Source organism: Berghia stephanieae, chromosome 3 (assembly GCF_034508935.2).
Source record: "Berghia stephanieae isolate SIO BIC M18660-M18661 chromosome 3, UCSD_Bste_1.3, whole genome shotgun sequence".
Taxonomy (NCBI): Eukaryota; Metazoa; Mollusca; class Gastropoda; order Nudibranchia; family Aeolidiidae; genus Berghia; species Berghia stephanieae.
This window is the reverse complement of record NC_088362.1, coordinates 34,019,852-34,047,427: the sequence shown is the minus strand read 5'-3', so window position 1 is coordinate 34,047,427 and position 27,576 is coordinate 34,019,852. Positions and strand designations below refer to the sequence as shown.

Genomic DNA, 27,576 nt, shown 5'->3' with positions numbered 1-27,576 from the left:
CTTCTGATGCCTATTTGAATCATTCCACTTTGTCTTACTTTTTCTTGGGCGCTTTTAGCTGTAAATCTAGAATTTTATACTCTCAAATTCTTCTGTTTTACTGGCACTGAGATGACTTAAATGGGTCGCAAGCACGGTAAAACCCTTCTCAACAAACAAACAAGTTATGTAACTTGGCTCCTTACTCAAATATTCTTACAATATCTATCAGTCTCTCCAGGTACCCATTCATCCCCCAGGCGAGTGGGACGGATAACGTATATGAAGTGCCTTACCCAAGGTCATAATGCCTGGGCCAGAGTTTATATCAATATTTAACACTACTCGACTTTGTTACACAATGAGGCATTGTACCACTAATTAGCAGACGATACCTGGAAAAATGCTGTTTGTTTTTAAGGGTTTTACGGCGCTTGCAACACATTAAGGTCCGCCAGTAAAATGGAAGAAAATGGGATAGAAGGAATAAGTTCTAGAGTTATAATTAAAGCACCCAAGAAAAGGTAAGTCAAAGTGAAATTGGTTCAAATAGGAAACGGATGTAGATTCCAAGTAAGAGCACACTATCAAAGTACTTAGTATGAATCACCTAAAAGTCTCATCCAGATACAAGCACAGGTCCCCACGGAGAGGAACACACTCAAAAGTCTACAAATTATATATAATATGTAAACAAAACATAATACAGTGCATAACAGAGAGATGATTTACAATTTTTAAAATATCATCTCCTAAAACTAACTATACATTTGAGTGTTTCCTTCTCAGCCAGGATATCCGGTTAGGACCAGGACAAAACCGAGTAATCTCATTCAAAGACAAAGGCAGAAAGCAAATTGAAAAACAGATACAAGGGATAGAAGACACAGTAAGTACCACCCTGCCCGCTTTGGGAGGCCAGGAACCCCACCCAGTATGGTAGGTAAAGAACCCCACCCAGACACCTCGATAGAAGAGAGATTTTAAAATATACGAAGTAATTAACAAAATACTGTCTATTTTGGTGGGGGACGTTGTGTGTTTATTTACAAGGCATATCATTAGACAGGTTTGGTATTTACTTACAATCAATAAATGCTTCAATACAATATCCAAAATAGCTTATCATGTCATTTGGTGATTAAATTTGTCTAAAAATATATGGATTAGTCGGTGATTGTAACAGATTACATGTGCCAACAATGTACAACATCAGCATTGGTTTTACCCATTGGTACGCATAGGTAATATATAATATACAACATTATTATACAAAAGCAAGAAAAAGTATAGGTGAGAGGATTCATTCCTAAAAATAACATGAGCATTTATATACGTAGCGCATTATCCATTAAACATGTTCAAAGCGCTTTACATGGGGTCTCTGGTCAACAGCAACATTTGATATGTAGGACGAGACACGAGGCGATATTACAATTTTTTTGGACCGAGACAATGCTGTTAACTGTTAATTGTCAGGTACTCATTTTACATTTTACACCCGAGTATGTGAGTGAAGAATCTTTTCAGGGACTAAACTATACGTCACTCAGAATGGGACTCGAACTCTGGACCTTCCGATCTGAAGGCGGGTGTCATATCACAAGACCACATAGCTGTCTGGTTGACACAAAGTGTGGTATGTACGACACAATGTTACAGCAAGACAGGGGTTTATAGCATGAACCTTTTGCTTACAAAAACTGTGTGCTTGGTGTTTTGGGTTTTACAGACCTGGAAAAACTTATAGGTCAGTTCAGCGCCAGTAATAAGAAAATGGGATAGTAAAAATTTTTTTAGTGATTTAAGGTTAAAAGCACCCAATATAAAGTAAGTTAAAGGGGACTGGTTCAAAGAGAACAGGTGGATTTCAAGAGCATTATATTTATATCGTCAAGACACAAGCACAGGATCCAATTTGCTCACAGACGACTATTATTACAAACAAAAACTACAGTACAAAACAAACCGCCCAAAGTCCGCTGAGAAATATCTCAGAAGCCCACGAAGAGATTCCTTCTCTTCATTCCCCAGGGGACATTTTCCTTGGGGGTCTATCCCAAAAGAAGACTGGAATAACCCAGGCAACAGCCACTGCCCAATATCAAGGTCATATATTTCGGGGGGGGGGGGAAGGAAATTGAACTCAGTACCTTTCGGGTACAAAGTAACAAAATCCACACTGTCAGGATGTTCCCATATGTAACTGTCTCCAAACGGTATTATGCCTGGATGCTTTAGCTGCTATAATAGAATTTCCATTCTAAAATATAAAGACTGGGTAAAGTTGTTTTGTTTTTTAAGGGGGGGGGGGGGGGGTTATTGAGGAGAATGAATAGGATTTCTTAAAATTACAAAAACTAGAATTTCACTTCTCTGGTCATTTTCACTTTAAAATCCCTTTCTGGTGTTAGTTTCTTTCACAGACATGAGGTCCATGGAGCTAGAGTTTATCTTGGTTTCTATAGCGATGAAATGGACAAATACTTGCTACCCTTTGGATAGGATGCTAGTCTATGGCAAAGTACTTCCAGCCAGATCTGGTAGATCCAGCTAATCAGTCACTGCTGGGTTGACTTCATCAGAGTCAGAGATCAATTTCAGTCCCTTTGCATGTGACACGAGTGCTCTCCTTCAATTTTTAAAAAAATAACATTAAAAAAAAATAATAATAATCATTATGAAATCAAAAATTGTCATGAAAATCAAATCTATATCTAATCAAATTAAGTAAATCGAAAAATAAAAATTGCATCAAAACAAATTTTTGGACGATTTTCGCACAAACCGTGGACTAGGTTGTGTAAGGCAGAAGGAAAAAGAGTCGGTGCTGATGGTGACAAAAAGGGAAAAAGGAGGAAAATTATGAATGGTTTTTTTTTTACGCCGCATGTTTACTTCACTAACCCCCACTTTTAGAGCCATTGAGATGATAAACTACTCTAGCTATCCTCTGGATAGTGGGGAAGCTGCACCACTTTGTTCCACCACACATGAAATCTCTCAAAGCCAGAAAATTTGATTGAGAAAATGTCTTTTTTCAAAGGAGGAAATTCCTCCTCTTACACAAAAATCGCGGATTTCCACGGATCCAAGGAAAACCATCAGCACTGAAGAATTAATTATAAAAATAACGATAATAATCATAATAAAAATCAAAGTAAATTTCAAATCCTAAGTACTGATTATTTCTCTCTGAATAGGAATCTGACAAACCAGAAAATGAAAGAAAAAGGAAAAAAAAAAAAATTACATGGATCATAAGATGCCGTCGCTTAGGCATTCCATGAAGGAATATAGATAACCCATCAAACAAACGTCTAATGTCAACAGAAATCACCCATGTTGTCCAAAGAAGCAAATAGGGGAGTAATCATCTTGCCCAGGAAAAGAAAAAAAGAAAGTGCCTGACTCAGGGCTCGAACCCAGTACCTTCTGGGCCACAGTTGTGCAACCGCCTTAACCATTCACTACTTCATCCCCCCCCCCCCCAACTCCCCAAGAAAAAGAAATTGGATATAAAATTTAAGCTTATATAGTGCAACATACACTTAATGTGCTCAAAGCGCTTTACAAAGGACCCCAAAACAACAGAAGCACTTAGTCCACAATAAACAGTTTCCTATTTTTGACTTTAAATTCAACGTTTAACATCCAAATTATCTCAGCATAACAAAAACACACCTTTGTGAGGCAATAGGTTACAATTACACTTTACACCTTTTCTATAATTATAATGTTATGTGAACTCATTCATTTATACAGCGTTACAGAATCCACAAAGGCGCTACACATACAAAAACAATGGGTAACACAAATGCGAATACTATTACAACTCAAAAGCCTGCCTGAATAGGAATGTTTAAAAAGTTTCCTAAAATCACTGAGGTCGGGGTGTCTTTGATTTCTTTATCTAATTTGTTCCATACTTTTGGTTTGGGACCCCGACAGAGAAAGATGTTTTCATCTAGAGATAGTTTACATATGAGGATAGTTATGTTTGTTGTTGTTTTTAAGGGTTTTACGGCGCTTGCAACACATTTAGGTTAATTCAGCGCCAGTAAAAAGGAAGAAAATGGGATAGTAAAAAGTTCTAGAATTACAATTAAAGCACCCAAGAAAAAGTAAGACAAAGGGGAATTTTGTTTGTTTGTTTGTTGCTTTAGGTCTCTTCCAACACAATTGAGGTTATATGAGAGACCGCTGAAACAAAAAAACAAGCAATCTAACAAAAATAGTACAAATGTAAATCAAAATCATAACCTAAAGATATCATAAGCTAAATTATAAATAACCAAGAACAAACAGGCAGAAGATTTACAGAAAAAAAATATCCCCTGTCAAAAATACAATCACAAACCAAAGAAGCAGGATAGGCTAGTAAAGAGATGAAGAAAGGACATCACTATCGGATCGTACACCCATGCGAACATCATAGGTATATGATTCAAGGGTGATGCTCCCATCCAACCACCCGCTCAAAGGGGAATTGAGAACAAATAGGGATCAGATGTAGATTCCAAGAGCATACCACCAATGTACTTAGTTTGAAATCACCTACAAGTCTCATCCAGACACAAGCACAAAATCCAACAAAGAGGAACACACTCAAATGCTTACATTATACATTCAAAATAAAAATAATAATACATAACAGAGAGATGATTTACAAGGAAAAAAATATCATCTCCCAAAACAATAACTATGCATTTGACTGTTTCCCTCCCAGCTAGGATTCCGGCCAGTGCCAGGACAAAACCAAGTAATCTCATTCCGAGACAAAGACAGAAAGCATGTTGGATAACAGATATAAGGGGATAGAAGACACAGTATGTACCTCCCTGCCCGCTATGGGAGGTCAGGATCCCCACCCAGGAGGATAGTTACATATGCATAGTTTTGATGATAATAAATGCATTAAACGACTTAATGGAGAAATGATTTGCAAAACAAACAAAAAATCTCATCATCCAAAAACATGACCTTACACTTCCTGCCTGGTTTGATTTCAGGACTAGATACTGGAATAGTCAAAATATGGTACCTAAAAATAAGAAAATCTTTCTTATCGTATTGAAGTCAAACAAAAGAAAACTTAAGGAGTCAAACTAAAAGCCCTACAACACTGGAATGTATGATTATTTCTCTCTCTCTCTCTCTCTCTCTCTCTCTCTCTCTCTCTCTCTCTCTCTCTCTCTCTCTCTCTCTCTCACATACACACACACACTCACTTCCTCCATAATTTGCTTCAACCTTAAAGGCATTATGGTAAAATAGAGAATAAACGGACATGATAAATGATGGACAACAGGCAGACAACCCCTTTATATATTCTGCCTAATACAACATGAACCTTACATTTCATAGGTACCTACTGTAAAACCCCAATATACCACTAGGTTTGTGTTTGCTTTTAAGAGTTTTACGGCGCTTGCAACACATTAAGGTCATATCAGCGCCAATACAAAGGAAGAAAATGAGATAGTAAAAGGTTCTAGAATTACAATTAAAGCACCCAAGTTAGAAGTGAGACAAAGGGGAATTGGTTCAAATGGGGAACAGGTGTAGATTACAAGAGCACGCTATCAGTGTACTTAGTTTGAGATCACCTTAATGTCTCATCCTGACACAAGCAAAGGTCCCCACTTAGACGAACACACTCTGATGTTTACAAAACATAATATTATTTATGTAAAACAAAAACAATATTACAGTGCATAGCAGAGAGATGATTTACAAGACAAAAAAATATATCTCCCAAAACTCTAAATTATACATTGACTGTTTCCCTCCCAGCCAGGACAAAACCAATAATCTCATTCCAAGACAAAGACAGAAAGCATGTTGAAAAACACATATGAGGGGACAGACGACTCAACATATGCCTCCTTACCCACTATGAGAGGTCAGAAAACCCTACCCAGTACCACCTGGTTCAGGACAAGACCCAGAGAATAGTTGGTATTAGAAGTTTAGCATGTAACACATTTAGGTCTTTTTATAACCCTATGCAAAAGAAAACTGTAAGGACACAAAAAGACAGGTAGCAAAACTTGCATAGCAAGGAATGTTTTGGGCTCCAACCCTTCCTTGGTTAACAATAAAAACAAAATAATGATTCGTCTATTTCTTCTTTCACTGAAAGACACTAAGTATATCTTTACACCATCATTAGAGAGTTGTGTACTGTAAAGTATTTCTCTATGTATTTTTTGTTGTTGTTGTTGTTGGCTTGCAGAGGATCTGAGCTCGAAATATTGGCTAATATAAAATTCGTTTTACTTTTTGCAGCTGTCATATTCATTTTTGTTACAGATTTTACATTCAACTCAATACCTTTTGTTTTGTAATACCCCTGTTGTCATATTGCCTTATCGTTAATGACAAAATTGCTTGAGCAATTGATATTTTATTGTTTGTTTTAAAGCTATTATATTCATTTCTTTTCAATTCTTTTATGGTCCACACTTTAGTAAATTTAGTGTTCAACCATCTTTGAGACAGAGTAACTCTGTCGATTCAACATGATTAAAAATCAAACAAATTTGTCTGATTTTGCATTCGTATGACTCGAGAGAGTTAATGTTCATACTTTTCACAGAAAGTTCAGCATGTGATGTTGTGAATTTTCCCCAAGCATGAAAGTGACAGCATTACAGTTAGGATGACTTTGCTCCTAAGGTTATGCATTTTATTGGTTTGACTGGAAATATAACTAGAATAATAACAATTAACCCCTGAAACTTACCATGGACATGTAAAACAGCTGTCAGCAATGCACCACGTGTAACAATTTTCATAGCTAATAAAATTCCTTCTCATTTCATAAAGTATCAATTTATGTAGTGTGCTGTACACGTATAGCATACAGACACACAATGTAGTGTGTTGTACACATATAGCATCCAGACACACAATTGAGTGTGATGTACACATATAGCATACAGACACACAATGGTGTGTGTTGTACACATATAGCATCCAGATACATAATGGAGTGTGTAGTACCCATATAGCATACAGACACACAATGGAGTGTGTTGTACAAATATAATATCAGACCCACTCCCAAAGTTAGGTTTGGAATTCAAATCAATGAATAAATATAATGCATTTTAAAAAACTAATTTTCTAAGAAAGTGAACAACTTCAGCAAGAACTCCACGTAAAAATCAATACAACAAGACCGTTTTATTTCATCTCAGTTAAAGAATGTAACTTTCAGCACAAGAAAAAGAATGGGAGAGTGGATGTACTAGGCTTGTGTGAATGCTTTGCTTGTGCCTGTTAATCATACACCACACAACGCCCATATACAATGAAGAGATTACCACATGAATGAGACACTTGTGACATCTCATACATTCTTTTTTTTTTTTTTTTTTTGGAAAACAGGAAAATCAACCTCATTGAAAATTAACTGATTTCACGGGTCCAAAAGTAATTTTCTTTTCACCAAAATATTGTGGCATTACCCAAAAAAAAAAAATGTATATATCAAAGGCATCAGACTCTAACCCTGTAAGTGTGGGAGAGATGAAATTGAAAAAAACAATTTTTTTAATCAGTACAGTTTCTGCAATAACTTAAGCGATCTGCTCCAATGACTGTCTCTGCAATAACACTTGCCAGGTGTGTTTAGATCACATGACTATTCCCACCAAATAACAGGATTGTGGTTAGTCTCTGTAGGCCACAAGGACAATGGAGGAGTTGGACTTTAATATAAACTAAAAAAAATTATTTTTTTTTACTGCACACGGCACTAGCACAGTTAGAGTCGGATGCCCTTGATATTTAAAATTAAGTTAAAATACAGAGTGCATGATATATACCGTGAATTGGTATAATTGCTTTGTGGTGTTTTGCTGATTGAAAATTTGTTACAAAGACAAAAATAGTTAAAACATAATGCAGAATGTTTTGAAAACTAATTTTTTTTTTAAACCTCTCCCTTTTATCCCGTTTTATTTGTTGAGAACACAATGCTCCAACACAACATGAGATTCTGAAAAAGTGTGCAGAAAACAGAACCAGACAAAAATAAAAATAAAAGTACCAAAAAAAAATAATCTCAAAAAATCAGCTTGCCTGAAGTGACTTTTCAGGACAATTTCTTCTTGCATTTTAATTTCTGCTTTGCCTGGCACTGTATCATACAAACCTTTCTAGATATTTTTCTTACCAGAAAAGGCTCCCAAATTTGTCAGTCAAACACAACAGTCAATCTTCCATTTCACAGAATCGTACACTCGTAAAAGAATACCCGTACTCATTACCATGTTTAAGCCAATAAACAAAACAGGCAGACAAAATTAGAAGGAAAAATAAATTAATAAAATGCATAGCAAGTTACACAACACCTGGTACAACGATGTACAGAGCTGCCAACCTCAACCTCAGAAAACATGTTTGATTTGTGACAAAAAATATCTGCGTTATTTTTGTTTGGTTTTATTTTTCTTTCTTTTCTGTCCTATAATTCAGAAATTGAGAAATGGTTTCTTATACGACTGCATTACTAGTATCAGCATGAACACAAAATACAAAAAGAAACAATTTCGTGATTAAAATTTGTGATCAAAATACAATCAACCAATTTGAGTATGTTTTATCAATTTGTTTTCCATTTTCAATTCTAAATTCCACTTAATTTTACTAAAAATAAATTTTGTGTTGCTACGACACTGCAAACAATATGGATGCTAGTAAAAAATAAACAGAAATTCATGACGACGAGAGTCATGAGACAAAAGGCAGTGACAACTTTTCATCAATATTTGACCATTATGAGTAAAAATGCATAGCCATAGCTCCTCCTCTATCAGGAAAGAAAATTAGAGAAACTGTGATGAATTTCCCCGTTCTCTCATTCATCTTTAATCTTTCACTCATTGTGATTTGTTGACAAAGGGGAAACCTGAAATGTCCACATCATGTCTTCATTAATTAAATTGAAGATTCCATTCCATTTGACTTTTGTTATTCAGTTCTGTCTGAGGTAGACCACAAAAATGAAAGGTGTCTTCAAAACGTTTTGTAGCCAAATCAAATTTTTGCCTAGTTACAGTATATAACCAATCCCTACTTTGGTTATTTTCTCATATAGGGCAAGAAACAAAACTCTTATTGGTCACCTTGTGACACTGCAATGCATCAGCTGATACTTTTGAAAAGGATCTTATAGACAAATTTTGCAATATGATGAATGATGGGAAAAATGTATCTGCTATATTTCATTTGTTCTTTTTTTGTGTTTTAAGAATTGTGGATTACGATTTAAATTTAAAGGTACGGCTACGTGATCTTGTGGTATGACACTCATCTTCAGATCAGAAAGTCCTGGGTTTGAGTCCTACTCTGAGTGGCACATAGTTGAGTCCTTGGAAAAAGCTCTTTACTCACATTCTCTGTTCACACTCAGGTATAAAATGAATATATGGATATTGCGCTAAATAAAAGCTTGTTTTTTAAAGATGAAAGATTTGGTGTCTAAATGAAATGTCGATAAATGAAAAAAAAAATTAAAATTCTGCTTTTTGGCAGGAGGCTGGCAGCTCTAATGTACATTATTTTACTACTCAAACAATATATAAATAACAAACTCAAATACTATTAGCAGCGAGACTATGTGAAGCACTTGTCGAGAAACGATGAGGGTGAAAACATTTTAGACAGAGGTCCCTGGTATCACAGATCAACACGTATGCACAACCATCCTTCCCATACTGAAATCAACGTCTCTGTACAAAAAAAAAAGATGATGAAAATATAATTAGTTAAAATCATCCTTAGACTTTCAGATTCTCTCTAGATTAATCACTTGTGTAAAGTTGTCTTTCAAACAGTCCCATGGTGCTGGAGTTAATCTTTATTTTGCGTGAAATGAATTGTAATTGTTTGTTACCCTCCACATAGGACAATAGTTACATTTTTTTTAAAAATAGAGCATTAATATAGGGCAATATCCACTAAACAGAGACAACGTTGTTAACAGCCAGCTACTCATTTTACAACTGAGCATGGTTAAGTGTGTGAGTAAAGAGATTTTTCCAAGGACTCAACTATGCCCCAGTTAGAGTCATTCCACAAGAACAAATAATCACAGTAATCAGTCGGTATTTTCATCTGGATCAAATACCTGTGATTCTTTATGGTATCGTAGTATGACATTTGACTTTTGACCTTTAAATCCCATTTAGGTGCAGTTAGTAATTTATTAAAATTTTCTCATCGAGCTCAGATGTAAAATGAGTACTTTTCCGATATCTTTAGTGTCTCTGTAAGAAAAAATCATAATACCACCTCACAAGTTGTCATGTTATGTCCTGCATCAAGTGTTGCAGTTCACTTGGGATGCTTTGTAAAGCGCTTTGAGCATATACAATGGTTATTGTGCTTCTTTTTTTTTAAAACACCACAACTACTAACTGAGTAATCACATGATTGAACCAGTTTGTGAGTATAATACTCTTACTCGACCAATGGAGATTTAGCACCTTCAGTTCATTTGGATACTCCAACTTTATTGATGAAGAGAGAGAAAGAGAGACAGAGAGAGAGAGAGAGAGAGGAGAGAGAGAGAGAGAGAGACAGAGAGAGAGAGAGAGAGAGAGAGAGAGAGAGAGAGAATTATATCATAAAAATGTGAATCATTAAAAAATGCAAATAAATAAACAAAGCAAAAAACGACTAAGGTTTCCTTTTTGTTTTAAAATTAAATCAAAACCAATTACCCGATTATCATTTGGTTTTGGACGCAATTCAGGACTGAACACATGATCTGATCTTTGGCGATTTCGTGACGTAGTCGAAGAAATGGTATTTGTGGTGGGGGTGGTCGCGCTGCTGTTATTATTGGTCCTTGATCTCATTGGTGGACTGGTGAGACCATTCTGCGATGCCCTGGAACATCAAACGGAAAAAAAATAATTCCTTAACAACAATAATAATAATAATAATAATAATAATAATAATAATAAATATGATAATAATAATAATAATAATAATAATTAATAATAATAATAATAATAATAATAATAATAATAAGAGTAATATAATAATAATAATAATAATAATAATAGTAATAATAATAATAATAATAATAATAATAATAATAATAATAATAATAATAATAATAATAATAATAATAATAATAATAATTTTTAAAAAATAAAAAATTGAGCTTTTATATAACGCAATACCCACTAAACATGCTCAAAGTGCTTTACAAGGGGTCCTTGACCAACAGCAACACGTAACATGTAGAACGAGACACGATGCCTGTTAGATGATATTACAATTTTTTCGACAGAGACGACGCTGTTGATGGCCAGGTACTCATTTTACACCTGAGTACAGTGAGAGAATATGAATAAAGAGCCTTTTCCAAGGACTCAACTATGCGCTGAGCAAGGCTCGAACCCAGGACCTTCTGATCCGAAAGCGAGTGTCATACCACTAGACCACATAGCTGCATAATAATAATAATAATAATAATAATAATAATAATAATAATAATAATAATAATAATAATAAAATAATAAAATAATAATAATAATAATAATAATAATAATAATAATAATAATAATAATAATAATAATAATAAATAATACTAATAATATTAATAATAATAATTCAAAACACCTATTCCCATTCAAATGACTAATTTGTTTGCATGTTGTCCGGACAACTGTAGTGAGATGACTAAAAGATCTTTGCTTTTTGACAATTTGCCATTATTTGCTGACAAGCTCCATTAGACAGTTCCCACTGTTTATCATGTAATACAAATATTCTCACTGAGGCTTTACCTGGTTGTTTCCCTGTTCACCTCCCTGATGACTGTTCTGGCATCAACCCCTCGGCCTCTACGATTTCGGTTGTAAGATGAAGCCCCTGTAAAAAATTAAGAAATCAAAATGAGTAAAAAAATATCTTACTATAATTAGATCTCTAATTTGTCTCTCAGATATTTTCAAAAATAAAAATGGAGTTACTCTAATGTCTTCATCCTCATCCTCTCATGTTCAATGTTTGTGTTGTAAGATGCAAGCAAGGATTCACAGCGTAAATCAGTTAGCTTTGGGAATAATATAGGCAAATAACACTCAGTTGTAAGTCAATGGGAAAGATGTCCTGGTAACATTTGAAAAACCGAATGAAAAACATCAAATATGTGTAATTTTGCATAACTGTATGATCCAGTTAAGACCTCTATGGTTGGAAATATAATCACAGCCCAATTTGCCTGAGCTCTCTATTTGCCAAGTCAGTTGTGATCCAAACCTGGAATACAAAATCCCTTATGGCATGTGATGGCAATCTCTAAAAGTATAACCCTTGAAAAGAGCTAGTCTAACGATGATGGGTTGTGTATTCTTCTTTTGTTTTTGTTTTTTTTTTTGTAATTATGGATTATGGGGATGGAGGTGTCTGTTCTGTTTTTGTTTTCAAGAGTTTTACAGCGCTTGCCACACATTTAGGTCATTTCAGCGCCAGTAAAAAGGAAAAAAATGGAATAGTAAAAAAAATTCTAGATTTACACTTAAAAGCACACAAGAAAAGTAAGCCTTAATTGTAGATTCCAAGAGCACACTATCATTAAGCATAGTTTAAGAGATCACCTAAAAGTCAGGGGGTGTCTGATTTTTAAAAATGTTTTGTCAGATTGGAGAAAAGAGGTTTCTCCTTTTCACTTTCCTGGGCATCTTTGTGAACAAATTCTTCACTTCTTATAGGTTGTTAAATGATTGTTGTTGCCAGTATTGCATAATGAAACATCCAATATGATTAGGGGTTTTTACAGACCTGCTGTATTATTGCTATGACTTGATGCAGCTGCTCCTCGCCTGTGATGATTGTTACTGTGGTGACTGCCGGCATTACTGTGGTGACTTCTGGCATTACCATGATGACTGTTGTCATCATTATCCTGGAAGTTGATTTATATTTTTTTTTGTTTTAAACTTGAGATTTTATATAGAGCAAAATCTGCTAACCACCTCAAAGCTTTATGAACAAAATTAATTGGTAAAATATCAAATGGCAAAGCTACAGTATAAATGAAATAGAATAAAATTTTAAGACTCTCTCTCTCTACCACACATATCTCTTTCTTTAAACAAGAACTACATTTCCTCAAACAACTGTTTTAGTAATTGTAAAGGAAAAATAATAAAAGTAATATTTTCTACATATTATGTATGGAACGAATGCTAGATAAAATTGAATCAAAACATGCCAGAAGACAAGTACAAACCAAAATGTCATCATTACCCGTAACAATTGACTGAGTTGAGCACGGGCCCTTTGAGCACTTCTGTTAGTTCTGGCAGGTTCATAAGTCCTTGGTGGTCCCTCCTCCTCTTCCTCTGTATCTCTGGTGTTACTGTTCCGGCGACTAGAGCGATGGCTTGCAAAATAGGAGGCCCTGAATTTTTACGTTGGGTTTGAAACAATATACATATATATTTTTATATATATAGTGAATCTTTCAATCAGGTTTTTTATATTATCATTCAAAGCTAATCACAAATTAAAAGTGAATAATCTGAGAGTTGGCAGTAGAGTAAGATAAAAACGTGCCATGTACATGAAACTGCCAGAAAAAGAAGAAAGAAAAATAGCATGAAAAAAATCATTTCCAAAAATCAGCCTGCCTCGGTTGGGAATCGAACCTCAAATCTGTTGAATATAAGTCAGGAATGCTAGTCATTTTTGGGATGATTTTGCTCTTGAATCTTAATTTCTACATTATCTGGCACTGTTTCATATAAACCTTTGTTTACGTTTTTAGCAGCCACAACTTAACAAGCTTTGAATTCATAGCTTGTTTAATATTTTTTCATCTTTACATCAATCGTTGTTTACCTTGTGACTTAGTAAAAAAAAAAATCAAAACAGAAAAAAAATAGAAAATAAAAATAAACGAAAAAAAAAAAAGCAGTGTAAAAGAAGATAAAAGCAATGATTTACTTTAAGAAACTGATATCTGTTTTCATACAAATTTTAAAATGGTCAGAATAAAAAATGTTATGAATTAGAGTTGTGATTTCCTGCAAGATTTTAGTTACATGAATCCCTACTACCAATTCGTATTCATGAATACTTCTGAATAAAAGAGAAAATAGGCAAAAAATTATCAAAATCAAATATTCTTCTGATTTTTTCAGAACAAGAATTTTGAAAATTGGTACTACATGAATCAGCAGACAACTTATTGTCTTGAACAAGACTGAAAGACAGAATAATTTTACAACCAAACGTAACTTTTACCATAAATTTGACTTCAGTCGATGACAACAAATACCAGGTCTGTTAGTAGTACTTTGGTAGCTGGCAATTAGAGCGGGCGGTCACAAGATAAGAAAGGTCAATCTTTTTTTCCCTATCTTTTTCACCTCGATTTATGTCAGATTGACGTTTGATATTCCATCAAAGAGACCAAAATGATGTACATAGTTTTCTTAATGATTAATTGTGATATTTGATTTCTATGAAATGATTATTGTTTGCCAAGACTCTTTTGTGGTGTTTTTACTAAATAATTACGAATATATTAGATTCTTTTGGATTGTTGTTCGCTTAAATGTAAAATATATTAGATCTTGGTCCATCTACTAAAATAATTCTCACCAGGTCTAAAGTATTCATGAATACTTTTGATCCGAGATGCAAGTTTCCTACTCTTACAATCTGCTGCTTATATTCAGATGATCTGGGATTCATTCACTTTTTCATCACAGCCCTATTATGAATACTGTCACTTCAAAGATGACGTACCTATTAATTGTTGTCATTCCCCCATATTTATCACTGGCTGACTGTAGAGAGGTCTTATACGATTCATCCCTAAAGTAATTACTCCTGGGTCCATCTTCGTTCTCATCAACATTATCGTTGTTAACTGTCCTGCCTGAATCACCCCCAAATTGACCAAATCTCGTTGAATATGCGGAGGAAAAGTCATTGTTCACTAATCCGGCTTGGGCTTGGTTTGTATCCTTATCTTTGTCCCTCCTCCTCGATGTCCTTAGACCACTGGCTGGGGTTGTCACTCGAGGTGTTGCTGTCATGTTTTGGGGACATACAACCTGCATCACAGAAATAAGACATGCAAAATGTGATTAAATTAGGGGTTTTTTTTACATGTTACGACAAAGTTAAAATATTTTAAAGTTAAGAAGTATGAACAATAAATGTGCCCAGTGTAACTCCTTAAAAGCCATTAGACCTGTGGAGCTGAAGTTTATCCCGGTTTTCATAGCGTGAAATGGACAATAGCAATTGCTTGCTACCCTTTGGTCCATTGAAAAAAATTTCAACTCCACCCAGGGTTGATCTCAGTCCCTTTGTGTGTGAAGTGAGTGCTCTATCGACTGAGCTATCAGAAATGCCCAAGTCCTTCGTAAACAATAATACAAATAATGGTAATATCTACAAGTAAATTGCATCAACACTAAAAACGAAGAGACCTGAAAATTGTACTAGAATAATAATAAGCCTTCTCCCCAAGAGATGTAATGAATGGGAAAGGGAGATGCAATATGGGACAGCGTGGCTCACTGTGGTATAGTCATTGCTTTGTACCCGAAAGGTACCGAGTTCGACTACCCATCGTGCTGTGTGGCCTTGAGCAAGTCACCTAGCCTCAGCTCACTTTGCGGCACTGCACTGCAGCTGATGCCTGGGTTATTCCAGTCTTCCATTGGAATAGATCCTGAAGAAAAATTTCCCCTTAGGGATGAATAAAGGGAATTTATTGTTTTATTTTAAAGGCCCATATTTTGTCAAAAATTATAAAAGTTGTACATTAGATTCGTAAAATATAGCTCCTCCCCTCCCTTCACCAGAATAAAAGTACCTGCAGACAAATATTATTTTTTTAAATAGAAAGAAAGAAAGAAAGAAAAATTATCATGCAAAACAATAGAAATGGGAACCCACATGTTTCCAAGGGTATTTTCTTTTTCTCTAAGATTATTAGAATTATGGCAAATAGTGATTCTATCCAAAGTATAGAAATGATCAACCATAAAAATGTACCTGGTGTTGTAGAATCAATTCGGATGGGTAGATTTCCTCACAAAATTCACACGGCAAACTAAAGTCATCCTCATTGTCAAATGCAGTGCCTTGAGTATAAACACTGCAGAATGGAATTTACAATGAAGAATACAATGAAAATGCAATCAGATTATTTCATGTTAGCATGAAGCGGACAATAGCAATTCCTTACTATCCTTTGGATATGATGCTGGTATATCAAGTACTTTCTGCCAGATCTAACAGATCCAGCTACCCAATCATTGCTGGGTGGACAGAGGGGGGGGGGGGGGGAAAGAAGAGTCAGAATCTCAACTGTACTCCGGTATTGATCTCGGTTCCTTTGATTGTGAGGCAAGTTTTCTACCAATCGAGCTATTCAGACCCCCAGAAAAGAGTAAAAGAGAACTGATTAAAAAAGATATATTATGGTGAAAAAAGATTTACATTGACAAATGAAAGCAAAACATTTAAAAAGTAGTAGTTAGGAGCCAGAGTTTATCTCGGTTTCTATAGCGTGAAGCAGACAATAGCAAATCTCAAAATATACCCTAAAGAAAAATTCTACCTTTTACATTTAAATGTCAAGTAAATTTTGCTAGAATAGTGCACCTCAAAAGACAACTCTATTGTAAATACTAAATAAATAAATAAATAAATAAATAAATAATGCATTTATATAGTGCCTAAAATCCACAGCCGTCATGCTCTGCACCGCTTTACATAATAGAGCTGACCAAAATAATGGAGAGATTCATGACAAAACATAATAAGCATGCATCCATCATAAAAAATAAGTTCTTCAGAACAGTGTAGTCTTTAGACATTGAAAGGTGATAAATTTTGACAGGACTTTGTCCGAAGCATTCCATCGATACAACATTTTAATTTCCCTATCTACATCAATTATTTTAACTGTGATATCTTGAAAGAAGATCTTGTATTTTTCAAGACTAAATGAGTGGCTATGTGGTTTTATGGTACGACACTTAACCTCAGCCCGCAGAGACACATAGTTGAGTCCTTGGAAAAGGCTCTTAACTCACATTCTCTCAATACTCAGGTGTAAAATGAGTATTGGCCGTTAACAGCATTGTCTCTGTCAGGAAAAATTGTAATATTACCTAACACGGCTCGTCCTGTTGACTAGGGTCCCTTCATAAAGAACTGTGAGCAGATTTAGTGGATATTGTTTTATAAAAATGCTCAATTTTTAAAAAATCAATTTAAAATTGAAGAAAAATCTTGTAATTTTTAAAACATTGAAATTTTGTATGAACTTGACTGTGGGGTTAAGTTATCTGTTTGGGTGTAAAAAGTTAAACGTTTCTTCTGGGGGGAAAAATGTCAAAGGTCACCAACCTGTGTGAATTGTTTGGTTGATGCAAGTTGTCAATGACAGGAATCGATGGCCTGAGATTGTCTGATGAGACTGGCATGGCATTGTTTCTGTCCCTGGCCTCACTGCTTGAGGACGAACCGATGATGTTATTTGTATCAATCCCTTGCCAACAATATTCCTATGGGAACAAGATTCAAGGTTCAAAGGTTAAATTTTAAGCAATTGCCGACATACACTTATTTGCAGAGCTCATAAACGAATGCAATTATGGGCTTGATTTAACATTTCTGCAATGTGTTGATTTGTGAGTATTTCCATTACAACAATGAGCCCATAAAAATTTGGGTTATCAGACCTGAAAATAAATACACATCAGCAATTGCCTACAGAAGTCATAAATAAACTTCAGTTTTTCCAATTAAGAAATAAAACCAAAATAAAATCAATAATGTTGTAGATAAACATCCTAATATCTACAAATATGGTGAATCAAACTATGAACTATAAGTGAAAAAAAATGAATGAAGCAGAATCAGTAAGGGGATATTGTGTGTAATTTTTATCCAAAAAAAAAAAGAACAAATAACAAGGATGTTGAGAAAATATAGAACAAGAAAAATGTTCATGATAAAAAATGAAAACAATCTGTACAAACCCAAAATGCATGATTTTTATCCTTATTTATATGAAATGTCACCCTTTTTTTATAATGTTACTTTAAAATACTTAAATTTCAAGCATATATATAGAACAATATTAAATAAAGGTGTTCTAAACGTTTTGCAAAAGGTCCCTAACCAACAGCAAAGCTTAACACGTAAGATGAGATATAACAGCAGCTAGGCGATATTACAAATTTTTTTCAACAGAAACAATGCTATTAATGGCCAGGTACTCATTTTACACCTGAGTACAGTCAGAGGATATGAGTAAAGAGTCTTTTCCAGGGACTCAACTATTCACTGCTCAGAGTGAGACACAAACCCTGGACCTTCCAGTCCAAAGACAAGTGTCATACTACAAGACCCCATAGCCGTACTTATGAATTGCTGTAATCTTGTTCAGTTTGGACATTTACCTATTGCTGGATTAACAACTAAATTTCTACTAATTTTTATTTTAAAATCCAAGTCAGGAACAAAAAATTCAAAATTAGACCAAATACCATACCCCCTCCCGAATCTCTATAATCTCTCTTGTAAAGCGCTTTGAGCACATTCAATGGATATTGTGCTTCATAAATGCTCCAGTTTTCTACAGAATCATGTCTGTATACAGACAGATATGTCAATGTCATACTTGTCACAAAATTCTCATTCTTCCCAAAACTCACCGAATGTTCTATATACATGTCAGCAGGAATCTCCAAATGACAGGCGTCGCATGGTATGGTCATCTCATTGTCTGTGACGAGAGATACACAAGTCACAACAACTTGTTTATTTTTCCTGTATATTTACTCATTCAGTTTTCAAAGGGGGCGCTGATAGCTCAGTTGGTAGAGCAATCACTTCACACCCAAAGGGACTGGGTGAGTCGAGATTTTTTTCCGACCCCTCTGTCCACCCAGCAGTGATTGGGTAACTGGGTTTATTAGATCTGGTGGAAAGTACTTTGCGATAGACTTGCACCCTATCCAAAGCATAGCAAGCAGTTACTATTGTCCGTTTCACGCTATAAAAACTGGGATAAACTCCAGCTCCTTGGGCCTAATGGCTCTGAAGGACTACTTTGTTTTTAAACCAAGTAATGGCATTTAAGTTATTAAGCAGAACTAAACAATCGCTGATGAGTTGTAATTAACGTGTAACAATCTTTTTTGTTTGTTTGTTGCTTTAGGTCTCTTCCAACACAATTGAGGTTATATGAGAGACCGCTGAAACAAAAAAACAAGCAATCTAACAAAAACAGTACAAATGTAAATCAAAATCATAACTTAAAGATATCATAAGCTAAATCATAAATAACCAAGAACAAACAGGCAGAAGATTTACAGAAAAAAGAATATCTCCTGTCAAAAATACAATCACAAACCAAAGAAGCAGGATAGGCTAGTAAAGAGAAGAAGAAACGACATCACTATCGGATCGTACACCCATGCGAACATCATAGGTATATGATTCAAGGGTGATGCTCCCATCCAACCACCCGCTTGTGTGTAACAATCTAAACTTTGCTCAGAAACTGAATCACAAAATCTCATCCATCAAAAGCAACGTTAAGTACACCACTATGGCATGTAAAACACAGCACCTGTGTCATTAGCATGTACTTCATATTCACTAAAACAAAGTTAAAATTTGCCAGTCCAGCAATATGAAAAAGAAAGTAATAAATACAAATGCATTTGCCAGAGATTAAACAAAAATCAACTTGTAATACCGTCTGCATGAGAATCAGTCTGTGTCTGCCTTTCTATGTTTGATTCATTGTCAGAAAAATGTTCCCAATGATAATTCAAACTGTTATCTTCATTCCTTCCATGGCCGTCGACATTCACATTCCCATCCTGAAAGTATCAAGAGTAGAACAATTTTTGATTTTAAAATAAATTTTTTTCAAAAAAGAGGGGGTGGGCGGTGGAATTCAAACTAGCCATCTAATTCATAAGAAAATCTTTCTAAAATGGAAAGAAGCAAAAAATCATCATTCTTCGCCAAAATAAAATAAAATAAATACTGAAAAGCTAGATGTATGTAAAAGAAATGAAAGTAAAGAGGGGCTACAAAAATATATGTTAAAAGTATGCAACCTAGTCATAGGTATAAGAGGATTCCAGGACCCATTATTAATGACCTAAATACATTTTTTTTAAAACAATCTAAAAGGAAAACTGGTGTTACCTGATTGACCAAGTCCTCATGAGCCAATTGTAAGGCCAGCATCGTGTCGTAATCCATGTCGGGTGGTAAGTCTACACTACTGCCTAAGAAGGCATTGTCAGATGCTGGATTGGATATTAAACAGGACAATTAACATGAATAAAGCAATAGTCAGGTGGACCTGCAGCTTTGTCCACAACAACTATGACAACATAAAAGTGTAACAAACGTGATGGCAGCAGATTCTAATGGTGTCACACTACTATGTTATGATGATCTATCTAGGCTGCAAAACATCGCCACATGTGTGTACAGTCAAGAACCCACCCAGAAGCTTTGTCACAATGCAACGCTTGAATAGATGCTCTGCGTTTTCGTGCTTGACCACAAGGGTACATGTTGGACAAGTGGTAAGTCCCCACTGGTGAAGCGATGATGCTGTAAGGCAGGTTCTTGATCAAAGTAGATTCACCACCACCCAGTGTCTCCTCCTGCTGGTACAGAAGCCTGGCAACATTTCTCCCAGTTTCGATTAGTCTAAGCCCCTCCAAGGGATTGAGTTCGTCCAAACCAACATCAGGGAAGCCAAGGGTTGCTGGGACTTACTTCGGCTCGAAATGATGGCAAACAGTAATTGAATAACATTGAAAGAGAGAAGATCTTCTTTAAAGGTAAGGGTCCCGATAGCTCAGATGGCAGAGCACTCGATTCACACACAAAGGGACGAGGTCGATCTTGTGTGATGTTGAGATTATTTTTCTGGTCCCCCTGTCTAACCAGCAGTTATTGGGTAGCTGGTTCTGTAAGATCTGGTGTAAAGTACTTTGCAAAAGTTTAGTGTCCTATCCAAAGGGTGGCAAGCAATTGTTATTGTCCATTTCCTGTTATAGAAACCATGATAAACCCTGGCTCCATGGCATAAAATGGCTCTGATGGACTACTTCTTTAAAGGAATACAAGGACAATGCAATTTTTAGAGCACCTAAATCGACATAAATGTATTGAACATCTTGCTCTCACATGAACGATAGAAGGTAAAAAGAGTAAAGGTAGACCAAGAAAAACATATTTGAATAGATTGAACAGCTGGGTGACAAAGAAAAAGAAAAGTAAGATTAGTCTTTTGAGGTTAGCTGATCAGAGAGATGAATGGCGTACCATTATCACCAATGACTGGCACAGACTTGGTACTTGAAGAAGAAGGACAATCTGCCATCCCAATCTAAAAAAAACTCAAAAAACCACTCACGAAAGAAGCAGTGCTATCGACCATCCCCACTCCGAGTGAATACATACATTCAGTCCCTTTTTCTAAGTACATTAAGACTAAATGGAATTCCCTCCCCGACAACTTGAGAAACTTACTTGTCATTTAGAAAACATTTCTATCACAAGAGGACATAATTATTATGATACAGATCCATAGCCCAACACTATCCCACTCCACACAAATGTTGTGTCTATCTTTAATACTAAAGCTGCAACAGTATGGATTGGATTGGACCATCATAGGCAGAGGGGTGGGAGGGGTTGGTGGTTGAGATGGCCTAGTGGATAAGGCTTTGCACTTCCATCAGTAACACCTAGTTTTTTTTCCTTAAGCAAGAAATGTAGTCCTTATTGCAAACTTTGTGTGCTACACTCAGACGGCTATGTGGTAGGGTATGACAATCGCCTTTGGATCAGAAGCCCCTGGGTTCGAGCAGTACATAGTTGAGTCCTTAGAAAATACTCTTTACTCACAATCTCTCACCGAACTCAGGTGTAAAATGAATACCTGGCCATTAACAGCATTGTCTGTCGGAAAAAAAATTGTGATATTGTCTAACAGGCATCCTGACTCGTCCTATATGTTACTGTTGGCTAAGTTCCTCCTGTAAAGTGCTTTGAGCATGTTTAGTGGATATTGCCTATACAAATGCTCTAAAATGCCTGAGTTATATCAGTCTTTTCTCCAATTTTATTTTTTACTTTATTTGTTCATATTGTACCTCGCTCTCTGTCAGAGTTAACGTTGGATTTGTTTCTTGTTGATTGTCTGCCCCTTGCATTCTGCATAGAGCTGGTTTGACTGGTATTATTACCTCCCCTTGAAGGTCTGTCTCGTCTTTGTCGTTCTTGTTGTCTATGTGAGTTTGATGGGATGTGGTTATTGACTTGACCAAAATCTAAGGAAATGATAAAGCAACAGACATGACAATGAACTACATTGACAGTGCACTAAAAAATTTTTCTTTCTTTTTTTTTAATTCACATAAATTTTAGATAAGTGTTTGAATAGACATTCTTTGATCTGGAGTCTCTTAAACGGCGACCATGAATTCCAAATTAAATTCCAATCTAAATTCTAAATGTTAGATTTTGATTTCCTCCATCAGACTTGAGATATGTCAATATTTTATGACTCTACTTAAAAAAAAAAAGAACAACAAATTCGTACTATCAAGGATCTTCTCAGTGAGGTGCTATACGAAAATCACATATCACCACCACCAACATCATTATTATTAACATTAATCATATTATTATTCATATTATTATTATTATTATTATCATTATAATAATAATCCTTATTATTACCTAAAAACTCATTCAGATATGACATGCTGAAAGGATCGGTCGGGGCGTCAACAGCAGAAGTCTGATTTGACGAAGCTGTCGGTTTTGGTTCTGGATACGTACAGCCTGAAAGTTCGTGCTGTGTCATGTCTTTTAACATGACATACTGTTGACATAGATTGCAACATTCTGTGCGACTTCCACAATAATCAATGTGTGCCTCCACACCATCTTTGGGAAATGACAATTCACAATATTCACATCTCATCTGTTTTTTGGGGCATTTGTTTTCCTGTAAAGCAATTTTTTAAAAACATGTTCTGAATATGGTGTTAATAAATCAAATCAATTTGAATCATGTAAAATGGTTTGGAGAAATATTAAAAAATCAAAATGATGGAATGAAATAATTAAATAAAACTTATATGAAACTACTTTAAAGCCACAACAAATCAATAATTGTCAAGTAGTATTTATTAAATGAAAGAAGTGAATTTAATTCAAACTTTCTGGGTTGACAAAAAGATCTTTCTCTCCATTGCTATACATCCTTTAGATGTATGTTCACAGTTTATTAAGACAATTTGCAATGGAAATCGAGTTCTGATGCATATATATTCAGCATTGTGGTCTTGTGGTATGGTACTCGCATTTGGACCGGAGAGCCAGCGATTGAGTCCTGCTCTAAGCGGTGAACAGTTGAATCCTCGCAAAAGAATGTTTACTTTCACCATACTCATGTGTAAAATGAGTACCTGGCCATTAACAGCATTGTCTCTGTCAGAAAAAAAATTGTAAAATCGCCATACAGGCATCATGTCGCATCCTACATATTAAGTGCTGCTGTTGACTAGAGATTCCTTGTAAAATACTTTGAGCACATTTACTGGAATGTGCATGAAATAAATAATAAATTATTTTGTTTTTTAATTTTAAATAAATATACAAAGAAATTGATAAATCATTGAGGAAAAAAGAACTCATAAAATTTTACCAAATGATCCTCCATTTTATCTTTGGCTATTTCTGTCTTGCATAAATCACACGGCACTTTCTGATGCATGTCATTGAAGTGTTGCTCCAGCTCTGTACGAGGAATCGGCTCATCACACACATCGCACAAAACAATGTGTCGTCTGCAATGCATTTCATGCATCACAAAGTTGGATGTGGATATATCCCTTTTGCTGTATATTAAAAGAGTTGAGAAAAAATAATTTTTAATTCTTGCAACAAAAAAGTCATTCGTGACCTTCTTGAGATAATGTCCCATTAAAAAACTCATAACAGTTGTTCACCTCCTATCGAGTATCTACAAAACATTAGTCTATTTGGGTCAAATGGGTAATTTAATGCAGAGTAACAAAAATTTGAATGGCATTACAGCAACTAAAGACAAAATAGCAAATTAAGTGAACCAAGTAAAAATAACAATATTGGCATGATTTCATTAATTTTATGACTGATTCTTTCTGGCAATGCATTGGCAATCAACTGCTATATTGTCTCTGTGGTTAAGTACTTCCTTAATGAAAAAAAAATCTTGAGTCTATATGGAATAATTACTATCTCCATTTATATAAGCATCTTCGACTATTATAAACAAAATATGTCTGTATCAAGACACACATGAACCAATATCTCAATTAGAAGAGCACTGTCATACGCCCCCCCCCCCCCCCCCCCTAAAAAAAAGGCAACTTAACTCTTTAAGATTCAACCCGACAAAAACCGACAACGGCATAATATTCATGGGCGGGGTAGTCAAAACTGGCCTCAGTAAGTAAAATCCAATCGTTGTGAAGGAAATGACAGGCCATGTCACTGCCGCAGGGTGTTTTCAGCTTTGATTTTTATAAATTTGCCGACAGAAAAGAAAATACGTTTCAGAAATTGCGATTTAAATACTATTTTATTTGCGGGTGAAAATCATTGACATTGCACTTTGTTTGGTTAAAATCGGTAAAAAATTACGACTTTGGTGATGAAAAATGACTTTGAAGACCATTATTGTAAACTTTTAAAAATATTATGAATAATTTATAACTCCCTTATTTGTGGGTCGATTTTGTCATTCGAGGTATCAATTTTATTGTAATAAAGAGATAGGAACTTCAGAGTTATTTTTTCTGATGCGAAATTATTACTTTGTAATTTTAGCACCAAGAAAAATAGTCGGTAAATAAATTTGTAACACCTCTTTGATAGACCGCCGGGTCCGTTCGTGTAGAATTGTGAATCAAGCGTCTCAAAGTCTTCGACCAATCACAGGCTATCTATCCAGCTGGCCGAAACAAAGACGCTTCTCCCCGTCGATGTATTACGCTATTGTTATGCAAGGAATATAACACCTTATGGAGTAGGCCTAAAAGCTAAAATCTAAAAGTAAAAAATATAATTCTGAGGAATTTGAAAGTCACATTGCTGAAATCAGCTTGAAAAAAGAAGTACATTGGTCTTTGTTTCATAAAAATCGGTTGAAAACCAACTGTTTTACGAATAAATTTGATTTTAAAAATTGCTTTTGTTTATTTTAGCTTTTTTTAGCAACTTTTTTATTTATCGGCCGATTTTCTTGATTTTTATATCATTCTTTATATCTCATTGAGACGAGATCAGTGATATACTTTGTTTGTTTCAAATGTAACTAGAACATAATTTGGCTATTTTACCTATCGACCATGCCTGGATAATTTATTCAACAACGTGGCGATGTGACGCAACTATTCCATGGCCGTCTTCCACTGCATCGACGATGATTCAATTCATTGTTGACGGCTGTTGACACGTGAGCTGCCAGAACGACCAATCGTTGAAGGGTCAAGATGCTCAGTAGCCAATCGTTCTTCGGTCAAAAAATTTATGAACTCACGAGAACAAAAGTTTGAAATTTGGTGATGGACGGACCTATGAAATCGTTTCTGGGCGGAGTTTAGCCATGAGTGACCGTAGAAAACGAAAAGGCGACTACAGATATCAAAGAGTAGGCTTATATCATCAAAGGATGTCTACATGATTGACATGGCCATATAGGGAACTCATTATCTACTCCCCCAAAAAGAATCTGAACACGAGAGGGTTAATGAGGCCAGGAGCGCATGGAGAAGGAATGAAGCAAAGATTGCTGTCATTTTGAAGCCAAAGAAACAAGGATAAACTCTAAGTCTAAGCTTCATGAGCGTATCGCTCTAAAAGACAAATTCCCATGAGATGGTGATGTATCTCAAGTCAATCAAACAAATATTGATTGTCATTTGCTCAACAAATGTTTAAAATGTCTTCTGTCTCTCATGCTCAATTTCTAGAAAGATGTGTGAATTAGATAAAATTACCTGTAAAGACAATTTCAAATTATTTATTGTCGATACAAAACTAGTATTCAGTGAGATTGTTATACTTTAATAGAACTTTAAATCTTTTAAACAGTGTCAAGTCTGACATATGAAATAAAAGCTTTCTCTTTGGACAAATTCAGTCAGCAATACTTGACAAGGAGTTGATGAGCAAAGATGGTGACAGTCTTGTTTATGTGCATATAAGCTAGTTTCAAAGTCATCTAAAACAGAAAATTGGATCATTTATGAGTTAGTGCATACCAATAGTGAAAGTAAATTATAAGTGCATTTATTATTGCTTTCCATCAACCAAAGGCAGCCCAAATATAATTCATTATTTTGGATAATCAATAAACAAGATTAAAATACTCAAATCATTATTGTTTTGTTTTGTTTTATGTTTTTTTAAATATGATTATGATACAATCCATTGTGAAAATGGTTTTATCAAAACAACAATAAATAGTCAAGAGAAAACTAAGCTTACCAATTTGTGCATAGTTTTGTTTCCCCGTCCATCTTGCGTGTGTTTTAATGTAAATCTTGATCTGAAACCTGAAACGAAATCATGAAATGAAATGTTGCATGTTTAATTTGTAGTCTTTGACCAACTCCAGTGAATAACTTTTATGGTTTCATAAATTCAAGATGATCAAATTATGAAGAAAAAAAACTTACAAAAGAAAGCCGCCTGACTTTGTACTTTATATCCCCCTCCAATCATTAAGGTTATCGAACTCAACCCACTGCCATTGTTGATCTAATACTATCTGATGGCTGATGGATAATCGAAATAATGACATTTTCCCCAAAACATGACATACTCTTGGATGGCTGATATATTATTGCCATTCAAAAGACGAAAACGTCCGCCTCGTGGTCATTAGTTCTCATCCATTCATTGTCTTCATCTATTTATCGTGATCTCGTGCCCTCCTGGCTGTTTTTTTTTTTTTTTTTTTTTTTTTTGGACAAGTATATTGACAACAGACGAATTAGAATACTAGAAGAAGATCTACACTAGATCTACACACACTGCTGTGGTTTAATCCAGGTTATGACGAAATACCTATACTATACGCGGAAATTTAACGATCATACGTGACAGTAACTTCGATTATTGAGTTTCCTGTGTCACTGTGTCTGTGGCCGTAAGTTCAAGCCGAGCTGATAGCACCTCTCTCACTCAATGTTGAATAGTGAAACTACAACTTTGGCTACAAAATCAGATTCAAAATGGATCACGATGATGAAGGCCAATTTAGACAGTCCAAATCATTTACTGAAAGAGTAAAGTTTGAGTCAAAAACGTTTTTGAATGATTAAAAATAATACAATACGTGCCTTTCTGTGAGAAGCACTGTACTAAAACTAAATCAACAGGGAAATATCACGACTATTGATTTTTTTTTCGAGAAATTTGTTTACACCTTTGTATTTGTAGTAACTCATATAATCGAGAAGATCAACAAGGGAAATCACTCTTGAAAAA

At 35.1% G+C, this 27,576-nt stretch overlaps 1 protein-coding gene across 3 annotated transcripts in view; it reads right to left on the bottom strand.

The window, feature by feature from the left end:
- Positions 1 to 6,418: 6,418 nt before the first annotated feature.
- LOC144967589 (uncharacterized) overlaps positions 6,419 to 27,576 on the bottom strand; it is a 35,182-nt gene continuing 14,024 nt past the window's right edge. The window contains exons 1-16 of one of the 3 annotated variants that reach the window (XM_078905049.1): positions 27,429 to 27,564; positions 26,572 to 26,639; positions 23,744 to 23,936; positions 22,771 to 23,041; positions 22,182 to 22,358; positions 20,212 to 20,315; positions 19,751 to 19,877; positions 18,702 to 18,772; positions 17,389 to 17,546; positions 16,027 to 16,129; positions 14,764 to 15,074; positions 13,258 to 13,411; positions 12,790 to 12,913; positions 11,793 to 11,877; positions 10,716 to 10,884; positions 6,419 to 9,722 (exon numbers count right to left, since the gene is read on the bottom strand). In XM_078905049.1, coding sequence (XP_078761175.1) covers positions 9,714 to 9,722; positions 10,716 to 10,884; positions 11,793 to 11,877; positions 12,790 to 12,913; positions 13,258 to 13,411; positions 14,764 to 15,074; positions 16,027 to 16,129; positions 17,389 to 17,546; positions 18,702 to 18,772; positions 19,751 to 19,877; positions 20,212 to 20,315; positions 22,182 to 22,358; positions 22,771 to 23,041; positions 23,744 to 23,936; positions 26,572 to 26,603 — 2,088 coding nt within the window. In that variant the 5' untranslated portion in view covers positions 26,604 to 26,639; positions 27,429 to 27,564 and the 3' untranslated portion in view covers positions 6,419 to 9,713. Of the gene's footprint in view, positions 9,723 to 10,715; positions 10,885 to 11,792; positions 11,878 to 12,789; positions 12,914 to 13,257; positions 13,412 to 14,763; positions 15,075 to 16,026; positions 16,130 to 17,388; positions 17,547 to 18,701; positions 18,773 to 19,750; positions 19,878 to 20,211; positions 20,316 to 22,181; positions 22,359 to 22,770; positions 23,042 to 23,743; positions 23,937 to 26,571; positions 26,640 to 26,908; positions 27,184 to 27,428; positions 27,565 to 27,576 lie in introns of those variants that run through there. The other 2 variants (XM_078905051.1, XM_078905052.1) reach the window with 2 other exon arrangements.